The sequence below is a fragment of the Prionailurus bengalensis genome, chromosome A1 (assembly GCF_016509475.1).
Source record: "Prionailurus bengalensis isolate Pbe53 chromosome A1, Fcat_Pben_1.1_paternal_pri, whole genome shotgun sequence".
NCBI lineage: Eukaryota > Metazoa > Chordata > Mammalia > Carnivora > Felidae > Prionailurus > Prionailurus bengalensis.
This window is the reverse complement of record NC_057343.1, coordinates 124,870,231-124,889,458: the sequence shown is the minus strand read 5'-3', so window position 1 is coordinate 124,889,458 and position 19,228 is coordinate 124,870,231. Positions and strand designations below refer to the sequence as shown.

The window sequence follows — 19,228 nt, the reverse complement described above, 5'->3', positions numbered from 1 at the left end:
ATGTAGTAGAAATTAGGATTTGCTGGGGGCTGGGTTGTGCATTTCATCAATTTTCTCTGGGATCCTTTAAAAATGAAGAAAAAAAAAGTAAAAGTTCTATAGTGATGACTGTGATTTATAAGTGTTGGTTAGATTCAATTAGCCAAAGGCAGAGAGCACCAGCATCTAGTGTTCTGCTAATTAATAATAGCCAAACTAGCCGAAATAATACATCAGCTGAAATGGTAAACCTTGTTTCTGGCAGCAAAACAAGTGGATAAAATGGACATTAGAGAGTTGGCTGGGCTGTCATGAGTTAAATTAAGACACGAGCCATAATGGTACCAGGAGGTCACTGGAGAGAAGACTACCAGCTACAAAGAGGAGAAGGGCAGTGCAAAACATGATTACACCTGAAGTGGAACTTAATCCCCCAAACCACCTGCCAAAAGGTATAGCAAAGGCAGAGGATGCTTTGCTCAAAGACAGTGCATGCATTGCATTTGAATTTTTTAAAAGGGAGGGCCCAGTTAAGACAACAACTGAGTAGTCCCAGTGATTATAAGCAATGGGCCATTTTTTGCTGTGCAATTTACATGCTGTTTCATATTTGTAAACTGTTATATTTGTATTCATTTGACACTCTGAGGTGATGTTGTAGAGTGTAAATGTGTTGCCAAATATTGTATGTAATTTTAACCAAAAGTTACACTAGATCCACAATGTGACTTGTTTCAGTCATGTCTGCATTCTTATTTATGTAGGATTTATTGAGCCCTTACCATTTGTAAGGCGCTATTCTAAGTACTTAAAGACATATGACTTGGGATTTTCTATGACTTTTTCTTTACTGCTAGAGCCTGGCATAGAAGACTAGATGCCTGAATAGCATAGAAGAATGGAATCTTAGGGTGACAAGAGCTTTCAGAAGTCATCTAGTACAATTTACTATGTACTGCATGAACCCCTGTATTGTAACCACATCCACCAAGGGGTAGTTCAGACTAAGCATGAACATCTCCAGGCGGGGCTACAAAATTCAGAACATGGGATTATTTCCAGACATCTGACCATATCTGTGAATGTGCTAAACATCTATTAATACCAACTTGGTCTCGTAGGAAACTCAACCAAGATCCACAGGAATAAGCTGTTGTCATATGAACCAGGGAACATAGAAATTGACTGCAGATGTTACCTGATACCAGTGTGGTCTTGGCTGTAAAGGAGAAGAAGGGCCTGAAATCATGGCTGGGTGTGTGGTTTTGGGAAATGTATGGGCTAGAACCCCATGTGTCTTACAAACAAATGAGAGTAAAGCCTCAGAAAGTTTTAGAAGGATCAGAATTTTGCATTTAATCTCCTTATTTCAAAAGATGTGTGACCATCACCAAATATTCATCTAGTCATTCATTCATTCATTCATCCATTCATTCATCATTCACTGTGTTAGACTGAAAAATGGGCCCCAAAGACTTAAGTCCTAAACCCTACAGTTTGTAAATGTTACCTTATATGGCCAAAGGGCATTTCAGATGTGATTAAGTTGGCATCTTGAGTTGGGAAGATTATTCTGAATTATCCGAGTTGGCCCTAAATGTTTTCATGAAGGTCATTAGAAGAAAGAGGCAGAGACTTAATACAAAAAGGGAGAAAAGTAATGTGATGATGGAAGCAGACATTAGATTGATGTTCAATATATGGGGGAAGGGGTCATCAGCCAAGGAACACAGGTAACCATGAGAAGTTGGAAACGGTAAGAAAACATAATACCCTCAGAGTCTCCAAAAGGAAACAACCCTGCCCACACCTTGACTCCTGGACCTCTGACTTCCAGAACTATAATAGAAAAAACTGGGTTAAACCAGACAGACACCCAGTAAAAAAAGAGAACTACAGGCCAATATCCCTGATTAATATGGATGCAAAAATTCTCAGTAAGATACTAGCAAATCGAATTCAACAGCATATAAAAAGAATTATTCACCATGATCAAGTGGGATTCATTCCTGGACTGCAGGACTGGTTCAACATTCGCAAATCAATCAATGTGATACATCACATTAATAAAAGAAAAGATAAGAACCATATGCTCCTGTCAATCGATGCAGAAAAAGCATTTGACAAAATTCAGTATCCTTTCTTAATAAAAGCCCTCGAGAAAGTCGGGGTAGAAGGAACATACTTAAACATCATAAAATCCATTTATGAAAAGCCCACAGCTAACATCATCCTCAACGGGGAAAAACTGAGAGCTTTTTCCCTGAGATCAGGAACACAAAAGGGATGTCCACTCTCACTGCTGTTGTTTAACATAGTGTTGGAAGTGCTAGCATCAGCAATTAGACAACAAAAAGAAATCAAGGCATCAAAATTGGCAAAGATGAAGTCAAGCTTTCACTTTTTGCAGATGACATGATACATGGTCATGATACATGGTCATGACATGATACATGACATGATACATGATACATGGAAAATCCGACAGACTCCACCAAAAGTCTGCTAGAACTGATACATGAATTCTGCAAAGTTGCAGGATACAAAATCACTGTACAGAAATCAGTTGCATTCTTATACACTAATAATGAAGCAATAGAAAGACAAATAAAGAAACTGATCCCATTCACAATTGCACCAAGAAGCATAAAATACCTAGGAATAAATCTTACCAAAGATGTACAAGATCTGTATGCTGAAAACTATAGAAAGCTTATGAAGGAAATTGAAGAAGATATAAAGAAATGGAAAAACATTCCGTGCTCATGGGTTGGAAGAATAAATATTGTTAAAACTTCAATACTACCCAAAGCTATCTACACATTCAATGCAATCCCAATCAAAATTGCAGCAGCATTCTTCCTGAAGCTAGAACAAGCAATCCTAAAACTCATATGGAACCACAAAAGGCCCCAAATAGCCAAAGTCATTTTGAAGAAGAAGACCAAAGCAGGAGGTATCACAATCCCAGACTTTAGCCTCTACTACAAAGCTGTCATCATCAAGACAGCATGGTATTGGCACAAAAACAGACACATAGACCAATGGAATACAGTAGAGACCCCAGAATTGGACCCACAAAAGTATGGCCAACTAATCTTTGACAAAGCAGGAAAGAATATCCAATGGAAAAAAGACAGTCTCTTTAACAAATGGTGCTGGGAGAACTGGACAGCAACATGCAGAAGAATGAAACCAGACCACTTTCTTACACCACTCACAGAAATAAATTCAAAATGAATAAAGGACTTGAATGTGAGACAGGAAACCATCAAAACCCTAGAGGAGAAAGCAGGAAAAAACCTCTCTGACCTCAGCCGTAGCAATCTCTTACTTGACACATCCCCAAAGGCAAGGGAATTAAAAGCAAAAGTGAATTACTGGGACCTCATGAAGATAAAGAGCTTCTGCACAGAAAAGGAAACAACCAACAAAACTAAAAGGCAACCAACGGAATGGGAAAAGATATTTGCAAATGACATATCGGACAAAGGGCTAGTATCCAAAATCTATAAAGAGCTCACCAAACTCCACACCTGAAAAACAAATAATCCAGTGAAGAAATGGGCAGAAAACATGAATAGACACTTCTCTAAAGAAGACATCCGGATGGCCAACAGGCACATGAAAAAATGCTCAACGTCACTCCTCATCAGGGAAATAAAAATCAAAACCACACTCAGATATCACCTCACGCCAGTCAGAGTGGCCAAAATGAACAAATCAGGAGACTATAGATGCTGGAGAGGATGTGGAGAAACGGGAACCCTCTTGCACTGTTGGTGGGAATGCAAATTGGTGCAGCTGCTCTGGAAAACAGGGTGGAGGTTCCTCAGAAAATTAAAAATAGACCTACCCTATGACCCAGCAGTAGCACTACTAGGAATTTATCCAAGGGATACAGGAGCACTGATGCATAGGGCCACTTGTACCCCAATGTTCATAGCAGCACTCTCAACAATAGCCAAATTATGGAAAGAGCCTAAATGTCCATCAACTGATGAATGGATAAAGAAATTGTGGTTTATATACACAATGGAGTACTACAGGGCAATGAGAAAGAATGAAATATGGCCCTTTGTAGCAATGTGGATGCAACTGGAGAGTGTGATGCTAAGTGAAATAAGCCATACAGAGAAAGACAGATACCATATGATTTCACTCTTATGTGGATCCTGAGAAACTTAGCAGAAACCCATGGGGGAGGGGAAGGAAAAAAAAGAAAAAAGAGGTTAGAGTGGGAGAGAGAGCCAAAGCATAAGAGACTCTTAAAAACTGAGAAAAAACTGAGGGTTGATGGGGGGTGGAGGGAGGGATGGGCATTGAAGAGGGCATCTTTGGGATGAGCACTGGGTGTTGTATGGAAACTAATTTGACCATAAATTTCATATAATAAAAAAAAAAAAAGAAAAAAGAAAATTTAAAAAAAAAAAGAAAAAACTGTGTTGTAAGTCACTAAATTTGTGATAATTTGTCACAGTGGCCAAAGGAAACTGATACATTCATCAGACATTTATTGACTATCTACTACAGAACAGGCACTGGGCAAGATTCTTGATTTATAAAGAATGGTAACACATGCTGAGTAACCTTAAATGATTTACTAATATTTCTGAAACTTGGCTCCTTCACTTCCAAATGGGGGTGATTCCACATATCTTATAGGGCTCTTGGAAGAGTTAACAAAAATAGTAGATAACTTGGCATTTATTGAATGTTTACTATGAGCTAAATAGATTATTTCATTTTTAAAGTAACACTAAAATGTAGGTACTGCTTTTAACTCAAATTTATAAATGATATTCCATTATGGAAAAGGGGAATAAATATTGAGGAAACTGTTCCCCTTTGCAGTCAGTCCCCTGCCTCTATTCCTCCCCATTGACAACCATTCATCTGCTATTTGTCACTACTTTTGCCTCTTCTAGAATTTCCAATAAATTGAAAATCATATTTAGTCTTTGTGTCCAGTTTCTTTTACTTAACATAATGCTTCTGAGATATTCATGTTGTGGCATGTATCATTAGTTTGTTCCTTTTTTATTGTTTAATTGTATTGCCTTGTATGGTTATACCATAGTTTGTTTATTCTTTGACTAGTTGATGGACCTTTCTGTTATTTTTTTTATTATTTTAAATAAAGCTGCTATGAACATGTGTATACAAAAAAAATATTGAGAAAACTGAGGCTTAGACATTAGTTATCTAGCCCCAAATCACTCCACAGCCAGGCTGGAATCTAAGCCAAGCCTATAGATTTAAAGTACTGTTCTGAATGACCATCCTGACTCATGGTAAGCACTCATTCACTGTATAGTCCCTTTCTCTTTCTCTCTCACTGTCATTAAGAATCTGACATTTTTTTCCCTCAGTAATTAAACCTTTTTTAATTTTTTAGTGGTGGCTGCAGGGTTTACAATATATATCTTTAATGTATCAAAAGATACCTTTAAATAGTATTATGCTGCTTCATGTATAGTATAAGAACTTAATAAGAGTAGTAAAGATGTGATCTTTTGCCTTTGGGGCAAAAAGATGCTAACTCAGACCATCTGAGGAGGGCTGGTTTATCCTGTGGGCTCAGGTAAGTGCCTTATAGAGAGGGAACATACAGATTCTCCATGCTCTAGGACTGTGAGATTCCATGATTTCCAAGTACAACACTGGACAAAAACCACTAAGGCTAGGCCCAGGCCACCTTATACCAGAGCAGGCAGAAAAGGAATTGCAAGGGACCAGCTTGCCTTCTTCCTCAGTTGTTCCCATTTTTTCTTGGCTCCAACCACTCCAGAACATGGACTCCTTAGTGGCACATCGCAGAGCTATAACATACTCTGTAAAGGCCTGCAGTCCTGTGAGGTTGTAGGTTTCATCTCTATCAGTATCTTCTTTGGTGAAGTTGACTTCCATCTAAAAGACAAAGATGACTCTGAGCTGGATGGGAGATCACCTGTTATCTTTCCATTTTTCTTCTTCACGCCCCAACTCTCTCTTACATTTTTGGAACTTGAAGCATTATATCTCAGGTTGCAAAAAATATCATTTTTGTAGATAAACCTCACACATGCCTGGGGATCACTTGCACCTAAACAGATGTGAGTCACCCCATGAACCACCACCCTCCCCATTTCCTGTCTCTAAGCTTGTAAGGCAGAGATTCATGCCCACACACCCACCCCCCACCCCATCCTGGCTGATGTGAGTGTGCAAAGTCTTGTTCTGGAAAATACAAGGTGGAGTCATGGGACTGAGGGCAACCTGGGCCTCAGTGTAAATACTTCAGGTGACTCCAATACCTAGATATAAGGCCTCATAGAACAGTAACTAACAAAGACCTCAGTGGCATTAAGTTCAATCTCATGTCATGGACAAGAGCCCAAAAGTTAAGTGACTGTGGACTATTTCAGTGTTTGTTATAGGCATAACTGGGATCAGAATACAGCATTCCTAACTCCTACATACTTCCCCTTTACCCAAATCTTCCATTGCAAACTATTGGTCTTTAGGTAACCAGTAGGGCTGCTAAGGATCTCAGCAGCCTGGATGCATAAATTCATTTTGACATTCTGTGGGGAAGTGGAGGGGGAGAGGTAAATAAATCACTTCTCCTTTCTAGACTTCAGTTTCCTCATTAGTAAAATGAGCACACTGCTTTATATAATCTCTCAAGTCCCTTTTGGACCCAACTCTCCAAGAGACACTAAAAATTCAGCTATTTATTTTTGAGCATGGTCACTGTTGCTGCAAGATGAACTTTTAGCTGTTGGTTTATATGAACTTACATTGAGTTGATTAATAAACTGCACTAATAGGCATGTCTATTTTGTGAATATGCACACTAGTCCCATAAAACCCTGTGAGAGAAGAAAGTATATATAACAGCTGTGAAAATAACTACATAACTACAGGTCTTGGGCCTAAAGGAAATTGAACAAAATGAGAATGTATGTATGTAGCAAAAACCTGAGCATCTCAGCCACAGATGGAAACTTCTAAACTCTGAATCTAGGAAGATGGTGTTGGGAAAAGGATGTAGGAACCAGAGGCAAGGGCACTTTCACTGTTGAATCCAAAGTTCCCTGAACGCCCACCTCTAACAGCCCCTGGAGATGTTGTAATGGCAGAATAGGGTCACTGGGACAATCCCACATCTCAGAGAAAGTAGCCTTCCTCAACTTAGCTTAGTTATGGGGCTCATTTGGGGCAATATTAAGACCTTTATAAGACAGACAACCACATGGTATCTTCCATACACAAATCAAAATAAAACTATATTAATCCACAAAGAAGTCTAATAAAGTTTTGTTGTCCTTTTAAGCTCTTTTAAATATGTAATATTCTTTTATAACAATCTTTCAAAATTTTCTTCCTGCTTTGCGAGTACCCTCAAGCACATGCTTGGTCTACAAGCTGGGGCTCTTCACATTCATGTTCAGTAAGCTTTGCCTAATGTAACTAGCCAAGCATGTTCTTTACAGCCCTTTCCCATAGGTGGGAAAAAAGCTGCTCAGCCTTTCAAACTACGTATCTGCCTGAAAGGCTTCTTTCAGTTTGGCTTTTTGTCCAGGCAAGTACCTGTGGCCCTCATACAGTCCAGGACCAACTGATCCTCCATATATAGACTCAACTAAGATTTCCCCAGCTCAACACAAAGGACTCCTAACAAAACACTAATTAACTTCATCGGGTTTATTTCTAACAACCTATACTTTGTGCCAAATCCTAGTTCGCCCAAAGTGTTTATGTTTTAAGAGATGAGTCAGAAGTGTTGGTGCAAAGCCTAAACCAAACTTTTAAAACCTTCTTGAGATTCTTTGGCAGAATTCTCACATAGCTCTATTTTTAAAGGCAGAAACTCCTTAGACTAGGCAACAGGAAGATGGTCTGGAGGTTGCTAAAATATGGTCAAATGAATGGCAACTTGGAGTCAGAAAACTTGGGCTCAGGTTTGCAACTTACAAACCCTGGGATCTTAGACAGGTGATTTAAGCTCTGTACATCATGATTTCCTAATCTGTAAAAAAAATAATAGTGATACCTCATTTATATATATATATGCAAAGATTAAATAGTCTGGAGTGTAAGAAAGCACTTTGCAACACACACAGCATTATACAAACGTAAGTCCTGCTATATGGACATATTGGGATTTTTTTACAGTCTAATGCAGGGACATAGGACTTTAAATGACTGTGTTGAGTGTTAAGTGTGGTGACGGAGAAGGAGCACCTAGTTCAGGTGCTCAGAAGGAAATATGTCAGAACTGAGTTCTGAGACATGAACAGGTTTAACGAAGTTTGGCGAGGGAGTAGAGGTACAAAAGCAAAGATACAGAATAGTGAAACAACATGACACAAGGGAAAGTAGCAATCCAGAACTAGTTAGTAGAGAACCAAGGGCAGGATGAAAAATGAGGTTGGAGGGGTTGATAGGGTTCAAGTGTTGGGGGATTAAGGATTTGGACCTTTTTCCATAGAAAAATTGGGTTGATATAATTGAGTTTAAAAATTATTGTGTTTGAATGCTCAAAGGAGGGAGATACTGACTGCACATTCCACTTTCCTTCTCACTTCCTTCAGCAGAGCAGGAAAAATGACCTCTTAGCTCAAGGACTGGAAGGAATAATGCAAACATGAGGGCAGATGCAGGTGAGTTTCTCAAAGAAGTGGGTACAGGATCCTGAAATCTGGGGTAATTTACACGTGCTTCCCTCACTTAGTGTTCTACATGGCTTGCTCATTTTCCAGAGGAACAGAAATCCTGGTTTATTTTTCTTATTGAATCCTATCTCAGTGGACAGAGGACTCTGGGCTCAGACAAACAGGGTAAATCAAGGATTGCTAGACAGTACCAATTCCTAGCAATTCCTCAGGTTTACTTAGACCATAACTGGTGATGTGAAGGAAGATGGACTTATGTTGTACCAGGAACTTCCTTGCTTAGGTATTCTGTTCTGGGTTCCAGAAACTACAAATTAATTACTCTTGTGGTACATGTAGGCAGGTACTAGGACAATGGCTTAGAAAAGAAGCTGAGAGGAAGAGTGGACATCATTATTTCTCTTATCTTAAACATGTAATAAGTGAAACTTTACCAATTTTCCTTTCTGAAAGAGCTCTAGACTAGGAGAGAATGCAGTAAAGTATCTATGAATTTCAGCAAAGGCTAGTAATAGTGTCATGGTCAAGACAGTAAGAGTAGGCTGAATGATTATGACAGTAATTATGCATATTCACAGAAACATAAGTAAATGACCACACTCAGAGAAAAAAAGGTTGATATCTCTGAATAGTCTCTAATGGTTTACCACAGGGCTCTGACATAGTTACTATTTTTATTAATTATTTGATAAAGGTATACAAGTTAAGAGTTATAAAATCTGAGGATATTGAAAAGTCAGAAAGTTAAAAGTTAACTGTAAGTTTTGGTGGTAAAATAAAGATTCTAAATGGGCTGAAATGCTGATAATGCCTCCACTTATCTTAAAAACCAATAAACTTTAAGACAGTGGACATGTGTTTTACTAGAAAATCTTGTGTGTGGGAAAAAAATATTAAAGGTTTAACTGATTTAATTGGCTAGGATCTGATTAAGAGTCAACAATATGTAGTGTTTACAGGGGCACCTGGCTGGCTCAGTCGGTTAAGCTTCCGACTTTGGCTCAGGTCATGATCTCACAGTTCATGCATTCAGGTCCCACATCAGGCTCTGTGCTGTCAGGTCAGGGCTTAGAGCCTGCTTTGGATTCTGTGTCTCCCTCTCTCTCTGTCCCTCCCTCACCCTCTCTCTCTTTCTCTCTCTCTCAAAAATAAACATTAAAAATATAGGGGCGCCTGGGTGGAGCAGTCGGTTAAACGTCCGACTTCAGCCAGGTCACGATCTCGCGGTCCGTGGGTTTGGGCCCCGCGTCAGGCTCTGGGCTGATGGCTCAGAGCCTGGAGCCTGTTTCCCATTCTGTGTCTCCCTCTCTCTCTGCCCTTCCCCTGTTCATGCTCTGTCTCTCTCTGTCCCAAAAATAAAATAAACGTTGAAAAAAAAATTAAAAAAAAAATATATAGTAGTTACCAAAAAAAGGTTGATATAATTTCAGGTTGCATTGATGGAAACAGAAGAATATCCTCTGAACTTTGAAGTAAGAAAGGATTGTTGAAAATTGTTTAAAATGTTAAAAAGTAAGAAGTTATGCTCCTCCAAAGTCACCATTAAGACAGTGAAATGGCAAACCACATAGTGATAAATGTCTGTAACACACATAGCAGATTTAAAAAACTCATAAATAAAATGTATAAGAAACTCCTACAAGTCAATTTAAAACTCAGACCACCCATTAGAAAAAATGTGCAAAAGGCTTAAATCAACATTTCACAAAGAACTCCAAATAGCCAAAAAACACATAAAAAGGTATACAACCTCATTAAAAGTCAGGTAAATGCAAATTAAATTAATTAATGCAATTAATGCAATAAATTAATGCAATTAAAAGTCAGGTAAATGCAAATTAATTAGTACACAATGGAATACTATAAAACAATTAAAATGTATAAATTCCAGCATTACATAACATAGATGAATCTTAAGAGTACAATACTGAAGGAAGTCAAATATTTTTTTAAAAATACAAAATGTAAGGATTTCTATTACATAATGTGTCAAACTGTGTTGTTCAGAGATGCAGGTTTACTTTTTTTTTTTTCAACGTTTATTTATTTTTGGGACAGAGAGAGACAGAGCATGAACGGGGGAGGGGCAGAGAGAGAGGGAGACACAGAATCGGTCCAGGCTCTGAGCCATCAGCCCAGAGCCTGAGGCGGGGCCATCAGCCCAGAGCCTGACGCGGGGCTCGAACTCACGGACCGCGAGATCGTGACCTGGCTGAAGTTGGACGATTAACAGACTGCGCCACCCAGGCACCCCAGAGATGCAGGTTTAAACGGTAAACCCATAATAAAAACCAAAGAAGTATGTACCGTGAAAATCAAGATAACAGCTCTAAGGCAGTGTGGGGGTTGTCATCGGAAAGGATAAGCAGGAGACCTTGGCATGCTTTTTTTGACCTCACTGGTTTTAACATGAGTGCTAACTTAATAATAATTTATTAAATACAACAGCTATGATTTGTTCATTTTTCGAAATACAAGTTATATATCACAATTTCATAAAGAGTTGGAAAAATAAAAAAGGAAATGGACAAGCCACAGAATCTCAGCCATTGACATAGCTATACACAAACCAGAGTGGAATGCAAAAGTAAACTTCTCACTCTTTAATATGTCCCTGTGCTTTGAATGCAAGATGCCTATAGTGAAATACTTGTCCAATCCAAAAGGCCCTAATGAGAAACTAGGAAGAAAAGTACTCATTATTATCTGTCTTCTATTTTTAAGATAGAAAATTGAAAAAAAAAATGATTCCCAGTTAAAAAAAAAGTTATCAATAATTCTTTTCTTTGGGCCCTCTAATAGAAACATTGTAATAGGATACTTACCCAGTAGGAACTATTTACTGTTTTGAATCGAAGTATGTATTTTAAAGTAGATGAAACAGGAGCCAACACAGGCCGTATCCATTTTATTTGAACCATTCGTTTGACACCCAAAACTGGTTTCACACTGAAAATCTCAGGTGGTTCAATTTTCGCTGAAAATAAAAATCCTAAATTTCTCATATTTGCAAAAAGATCAGAAGATGTTAATAGCATCCACCTAAAACTGGAAAAAGGCAAAGTAGAGGGGTACCTGGGTGATTCAGTCGGTTAAGCGTCCGACTTTGGCTCAGGTCATTATCTTGTGGTTCGCAGGTTTGAGAACCTGCATCAGACTGTGCTGACAGCTCAGAGCCTGAAGCCTCCTTCAGATTCTGTGTGTCTCCCCTCCCCCCCCCCCCCTGTGCTCTTCCCTAACTCGCACTCTTTCTCTCTCTCAAAAATAAATAATAAAAAATAAAAATAAATTTAAAAAAAAAGAAAAGTAGAAATGAAATGGTAGGGCTTATTTTGTAATCTGCTATATGCAGATGGCATTAGGAAGGCAGTGCAAAAGGAATGCTGCCATCCCCACTTCTCCCACCATTTCACCCCCACCAAAAAAAGGGATGGCCTCTGAGGAGAGGATAGATTCCTACGATTTTTCCGCAAATATACATTTTACTAAATGGGTCAGATCTTACGCCAAGGAGAAAGGAGGTAAAACAACCAGAAAATGGGCTGTTTACCTTATCTACTCTACACTCCCCTCAACCCAGAAGTGGCCAGTAGAAAGCATCTTTCATTTTCCTTGAATACTACAAACATTCTCATCCTAATTCTCTCTCTCTGAAGATATGCAATTTTTTTCTGGTTTTAAAATTAGTATATGCTCATTCTAAAAAAAATCTTTTTAATATAGAAAAATACAAAGAAAAAGTTTAAATCATCCATAATGCCATCAACCTCAGAGATAGCCATCATAACTTTCTGGTGTATTTCCAGGCTTTTTTCTATGTAAGTATTTGTATATTTTTAAGCAAATTTTCTATTATGCTAAATAAAACTTTCATCTTTTTAAATCACACTGTGCAATCAGCGTATACCCACTTGCATTAAAAATTCTTCTAAACAATGACTTCAATAAGGTTGTAGGGTATAAAATTAATATACAGAAATCTGTTGCATTTCTACACACGAGTAATGAAGGAGGAAATACACTTGCATCAATAAGAATAAAATGCCTAGGAATAAATGTAAACAAGGACATGAAAGACCTGTACTCTGAAAACTATAAGACATTAATAAAAGAAATTGAGGCAACACAAACAAATGAAAAGATATATACCATGCTCATGGATTGGAAGAATTAAAAATTGAAAAAAAAATTTTTATGTTTATTTATTTTTGACAGGGAGAGAGAGAGACAGAGCATGAGTGGGAGAGGGGCAGAGGCAGAGGGAGACAAAGAATCTGAAACAGGCTCCAGGCTCTAGGCTCTGAGCTGTCAGCACAGAGCCTGACACGGGGCTTGAACTCACAGACCATGAGATTATGACCTGAGCTGAAGTCGGATGCTCAACCCAGCCCCCCAGGCGCCCCAAGAACTAAAAATTTGTAAATGTCTACCCCACCCAAAGCAATTTACAGATTCCAGAATTAAAAAGATAATAATACTAAAATGTGTATGGAACCACAAAAGACCCCAAATAATGAAAGTAATCTTAAGAAACAAAAATAAAGCTGAAGGTATCACAATCCAAGATTTCAAGCTGTGCTGACCTAAAAATAGACACAAAGATCAGTGGAACAGGACTGAGAGTCCAGAAATAAGCATAAACTTATATCATCAATTAATATAAGACAAAGGAGGCAAGAATATACAGTGGGGATAAAAGAGTCTCTTCAATAAATGGTGTTGAGAAAACTTGACAGTTTTATGTAAAAGAATGAAAATGAACCACTTTCTCAAACCATGTACAAAAATAAGCTCAAAATGGATTAAAAACTTAAATGTGAGGCCTGAAACCATAAAACTCCTAAAGAAAATATAGTCAGCAATCTCTTTGACATCAGCCTTAGAAACATTTTTTTGGATAGGTCTCCTCAGGCAAGTAAAACAAAAGCAAAAATACACTATTGGGACCTCATCAAAATAAAAAGCTTTTGCACAGTGAAGGAAATCATCAGCAAAATGAAAAGGAAATTTACTGAATGGGAGAAGGTATCTGCAAATGATGTATACAATAAGGGATTAAAATCCAAAATATATAAAGAACTCATACAATTCAACACCAAGAAAATCACAGTCTGAATTTTAAAATGGACAGAGGACCTGAATAGACATTTTCCAAAGACAAATAGATAGCTAAGAGGTACATGTAGAGATGCTCAACATCACTAATAATCAGAGAAAACCACAATGAGATATTACCTCATACCAATCACAATGGCTAGTAACAAAAAGACAACAAACAGTAAGCACGGGTAAAGATGTGGAGAATAAGGAACTCTTATGCATACTCATAACCCTTGATATATTCATGACACATATGTACTATATCCTTAAGCTTTGAGTCTACTTTTGTGTCTGTATCTCTTTCAAGAAAAAAAAGGGGGTATCTTTTAATAAAAGAGTATATAAGAATAAAAAATAATACTTACTTATAGCATCTAAGCTCCAATGTGTTATATCAGATTTAATTATACCATCTGCATTTTGAGCTTCCACTTGAATGGTGTAATTATCTGGGTTTGTTATTGTTGGAGGAAGAAAGGAGCAAAAAGTATGATTTCCTCTTGTAGAATTATCACTTGGACAAATATCACTTTTATATCCATAAGAGCTTTGAAGGCAAAAGCAATTCAACATGAGTTTAGTACAGCAGTTTGGAAACAAAGCCATACTTAATATATTAAGCATGTATTTGTTAGTTTTACTTTGGGTTTCTCTTGAAGACTATATCGTTCAGAACAGAGTGCTCCTCTCCAAATACCTTCCTCATCACTTCCAAGGAGAGTTCCAAGTTACCCGCTTCTTGTCTGAGATGTTATGAGACATGGAGACTTGCTTGAAACTCTTCACATCCATCAAAAACTATACTTGTATTTCCTATTGGTAAGAAATACTGAATAGGCCCTTGAAAACCCCAAATTCTAGTCTTGGGAAGTTATTCTAAAAAGAAAATTAAAATCAAAGAGGATTTATTAAATAAAGTATGGTGGGTACATAAGTAGAATTTTAAATAGTTTTTAATATATCTATAGTTATTGATATGGAAAGATGGCCATACTCTATTGGTGGTAAAAAAAATATGCATATTATATGCAGAATAATCAAATTTATATAAACTTACATATTTATATAACTGTTCTTACAGATGTCTGGAAAGGTGCTCAGCAAAATGTAAAGCTGTTACCTTTGGTGATGAAATTTTAAGTGATTTTTTTTTTTTTACATTCTTTACATTTTTCAAATTGAATTTTCTACCATTGGCATACACTATTTTCAGAAAACCCATGAAAATTATTTTCCTGATAGAAAGATATCTATCTATCCCAGATAGATAACTTAAATCCTATCAAACTATAACTTAATGAAGACAAGTACAAAGACTGATAGGTATCAGATGGGTAGGTATAGATATAGTCCCACAGCTCTAGGGATTATGTAGGAGTTGAAGTCGGCAGAAAACAGAAAAACCCCCACCTTACACGGTCCCAGTGTTGGCTGGGGCTGGGAGCAAAGGAGCTTAGATGTATAGAATCGTGGAAGTTTTTCTATAGTTGTACAGTGCAAAAAAAATGGCCTCCAGAATAATGTTGAGTCATGGTTACATCACAAACTCTGGAAAAAGATCAGGTTTGAATTCTGTGCCTTGGGCAAGTTTCCTAGCCTCTCCTTGCCTGAGTTTTCCCATCTAAAATGAGAATAGTAATATACCTATAGTATAGCACTGTTATGAGGATGAAATGAGCTAATATGCATTAAGTGCTTTTAAAAGTTCAGCCACTTATTCTAAAGATGAGATGTTACTATCATTGTTATTAGTACTATCACTGTAGTTGAATATTTTGCATTTATTCATGCTGTAACCTTGGAGACATATCCTTTTCTTCCCTTTCCTGCATCTTTAGAGCTCCTTCACATCTCAGTTCAAAAGTCACTACCTCCATAAAGGCATCCCAACTCCTTATTCTTCCCCAGGGAAAAATCTATTCCTATCATTCCTGAGCATCAGTAAGGTTTTTTTCTTCATACCACTGACCCACCATCATCTGCTCTCAGAGTTGATCACCCACAAGAAACCTTCCCATTCTACCCGGAAAAAAGATTTTTGGTGATAAACTTACAAAGGTACAAGCTAGTATGGGAGTCCTGGAGAGCCCAGAAGACCTGAGACCATGGACAGAGACTGTACACAGGCCTAAGGACACCCAGGCATTTACTCTTTCTACATGACCAGCTCATGAACATAATGACAATCCATAGGGAGTGATAGAAGGGGGTGGGAGGAGTGACTCCTTATAACAAAAAAATAGGAGTACACTTATTGAGGTTTCCAGATTTTCATTATACTGATACTTTCTATTCAACACTGAACCTAGAACTACAGTCTAGGAGAATATAAGTCATTTGTACCATGAATTATTGGGTCTTTATCATTCTTATTTTCAGAAGCAGGGCTCAGCAAACTAGGCCTACAGGCCCAATACAGCCCGCCACCTATTCTTGATTGGCCCAAAGGCTAAGAACAGGTTTGACATTGTTAAATGGTTGGGGAAACTATACAAAAAGAAAAATACTTTGTGGCATGTGAAAAGTATATCAAATTCAAATTTCAGGATCCATAAATAAGGTTTATATGGACAACAGTGAGGTCCATTGGTTTACATATTGTCTATGGCAACTTTCCTGCTACAGAAATAGTGTTAAATAGTTTGACAGAGATCCACCTCCCTCTAAGCCTAAAATATCTACTATCTGTCCCTTTATAGAAAAAGTTTGCTGACCTCTGTGTTAAATCATCTCTCTGATATACTCATTGATATATGAGTACTGCAAGGAATAGTGCTTGCTTTTTTCAATTTCTTCTACTGTAAAGCATAAAGTGGATTTCCCCTACAACACTAGTTACCAATTTCCAAGGAGTGGGGAAAAAAGAGTATAAATGAGATCTTGTATTTAAAAACAAAACAAAACAAAAACTTGGAAGTATAGACTCTTTTTGGAATGGAAAAGATAATCTTTCAATATTTCCCAATGTGGGCATCCTTATTCTTAGGGGAACATGAAGTCCACAAAGGGTTTCATGAACTATTTTCAAAATTTCAAAACAGAACCCCTGCATAAACTTGCTAAAACAGCTAGCTTTTGGCTAGAATAATAATAAAAATTTTATAATTTTTATTCTAATAGGATTAGGATAAAAAGGGATGCTTGAGGTAGTAAGAAATTGGGGAAGCACTGTCCTGGTGGAATACTGTTTAACAGAGGTCACATAGCAAATTAGTGTAAATCTCCCTCTTAGTTCTGGGTTTACGACCCTACTTATTAACATTGCATCCATGAAAAAGGAACAGTTTTAGGACACATTCTGGAAAGAGGAAGAACATAGCTGAATATAGTAAATAAGCAGATTTTTCCACTCTGCTTATAACTGGTGACTGCTCTGAGACAATCCAGTGCCTCTGAGAAGAGGCCATCATGTGGCTATAGCTCCCCTCCCTCCATAGTTGCAGCTCCTGTCAGTATGGCTGCAAGCAGCCAAGGTGTCATCCCAGCCATCAGAGGCTATGGGAGTCACCCAGAAGCTATAATGAGGAGAACATTTCACTTCAGAAGTGACTTGAATCATGAGAGAACCAGGAGCCTCTGCCTCCTACCCTTACTCCCACTGATAGCACACAAGCTCCGGTACTTACTAAGTTCTCTTTACTTTGTACCATGTATAACTGGCTTCTTTCTCTGGACTCCAGGTGCAAGTAAAATTCTCTTCATAGTAGAAGACACAGGAAATGTTCTCAGGTTTAGCTGGCAAAACTAAATAAATAAACACATATATGCATACATACATACACACAATCATTTCATGAAACTAGGTGGATCAAAAACTGGACTGTTTTGGTTAGTTGATACATAATATAGATTCTCCTAATCAAGGCAAAGGAAAGAATCTAACTCCATCTCTTCAATTACTCCTTTATCTTAAAGAACTAGATTTATACTTTTCAAAAAGCACTTTTTACATTCTTACTCAAAAGCAACTTTTGAGAAGCAAAAATTGTATTAAGACACCAGGCAAATATAAAGTGTTAGTGAAGTGCTAAGTAAAGCATCAAATGATGGAATCAGTCTGGGTAACTGGGAAATGGAAGATATGTGGAGAAGAGAAAAACACCAAATGTTCAACTATGCCACACTTCAACTTTATGTAACAATAGTTTTTCATCAGAAGATTACATTAATAGAGAAAATTTCTGAAATATTTTACATGTATTTCCATAGTTCATAAATTCTGCTCCCTGTAGTTTCTCACCCAGTAACACCTATCCTTCCATAGAGAAAGAAGATACCATCTAGAATACAGATCTAGACCCTGAAAAGGTCCAGAGACAGAATCCATGGGTACATGAACTTAAATGGGAAAAAGTTTTTATCTTGATTTTTCACTAACCTTTTGTTGAAATTAATAATTTTCTTCCCCCACGAATGTGGTCAACAACCTACTTGTGAATTTGTCGCCATTAAAAGTCAGGGTATTTTCATTTATATTTCAGTTGTTGCAAATATCTTGAAATATCAAATACTATTGTTACTATTACTACACTAAAGTAATTATTAGGCCTTCCCATTTAATGTATTGATAAAGAAGGACAGGGGCACCTGGGTGGCTCAGTCAGTTAAATGTCCAACTTCAGGTCAGGTTATGATCTCATAGTTTCTGAGTTCAAGCCCCACTTCAGACTCTGTGCTGACAGCTCAGATCTCTAAGCCTGCTTCAGATTCTGTTTCCCTCTCTCTGCCTCTCCCCCACTCATGCTCTGTCTCTCTCTGAAAAATAAACATTAAAAAAATTTAAGAAACACACATATTACTGTCACAAATTTGTTTCCTTAATACTTTGATAACATCATTTCAGTATATTTGAGTTTCTTTGTAATCACATGTATATTATTTATATACTTACAAATATTATTTTGAGAAGTGGTCCAGAGGTTTCACCAGAAGACCAAGGGGTTAATCATACACACTCATGCATGCACATATACACACCCATAATTAAGAACTAAAGGCAATTTTCAACTAAGGGCAATGTTCAGTTCTGAGATTCAAACTAACTTCCTTTTGAGACTTTGGCAAAACCATAGTCATAAGAAGCAGGCATTTTTGAGAAAGGAAGACAACTTAGGTTACCTTTGTGTATCAAAGTAAAGCTACAGTGCATCTAGAAAGGAAGTCTCTACCAGACAAGAAATGGGAAAAAGCCCATCACTTCTGGCAAGTAAAATATTGAAGGGGAATATGTGGGGAGATAATGGAAGTAAGGTAGAGCAAAGAGCTCAGATGTCAGTGTTCTTGGTGGAACAGTACAAACACACAGATGGGTCTGTAAAACAGGTCAATGGGGCTGGTGACATATTTCATCAGACACAGCCTGGTGCAGGTCACAAGGCTTTAGTCTAAAAGAAGCCTCACGTTCCACTCAGCATCAACTCCAGCATAATGCAGAACACTACACTGGCAGAGTGTGGGCTGAGGGTAGCTCTTTAGATAAGCTCCATACA

The 19,228-nt window shown here is 37.6% G+C and overlaps 1 protein-coding gene across 1 annotated transcript in view; it reads right to left on the bottom strand.

The window, feature by feature from the left end:
• IL31RA (interleukin 31 receptor A) overlaps positions 1 to 19,228 on the bottom strand; it is a 93,189-nt gene that overhangs the window by 24,046 nt on the left and 49,915 nt on the right. The window contains exons 3-6 of the mRNA XM_043573443.1: positions 17,366 to 17,483; positions 14,105 to 14,286; positions 11,465 to 11,616; positions 5,724 to 5,889 (exon numbers count right to left, since the gene is read on the bottom strand). Coding sequence (XP_043429378.1) covers positions 5,724 to 5,889; positions 11,465 to 11,616; positions 14,105 to 14,286; positions 17,366 to 17,483 — 618 coding nt within the window. The remainder of the gene's footprint in view (positions 1 to 5,723; positions 5,890 to 11,464; positions 11,617 to 14,104; positions 14,287 to 17,365; positions 17,484 to 19,228) is intronic.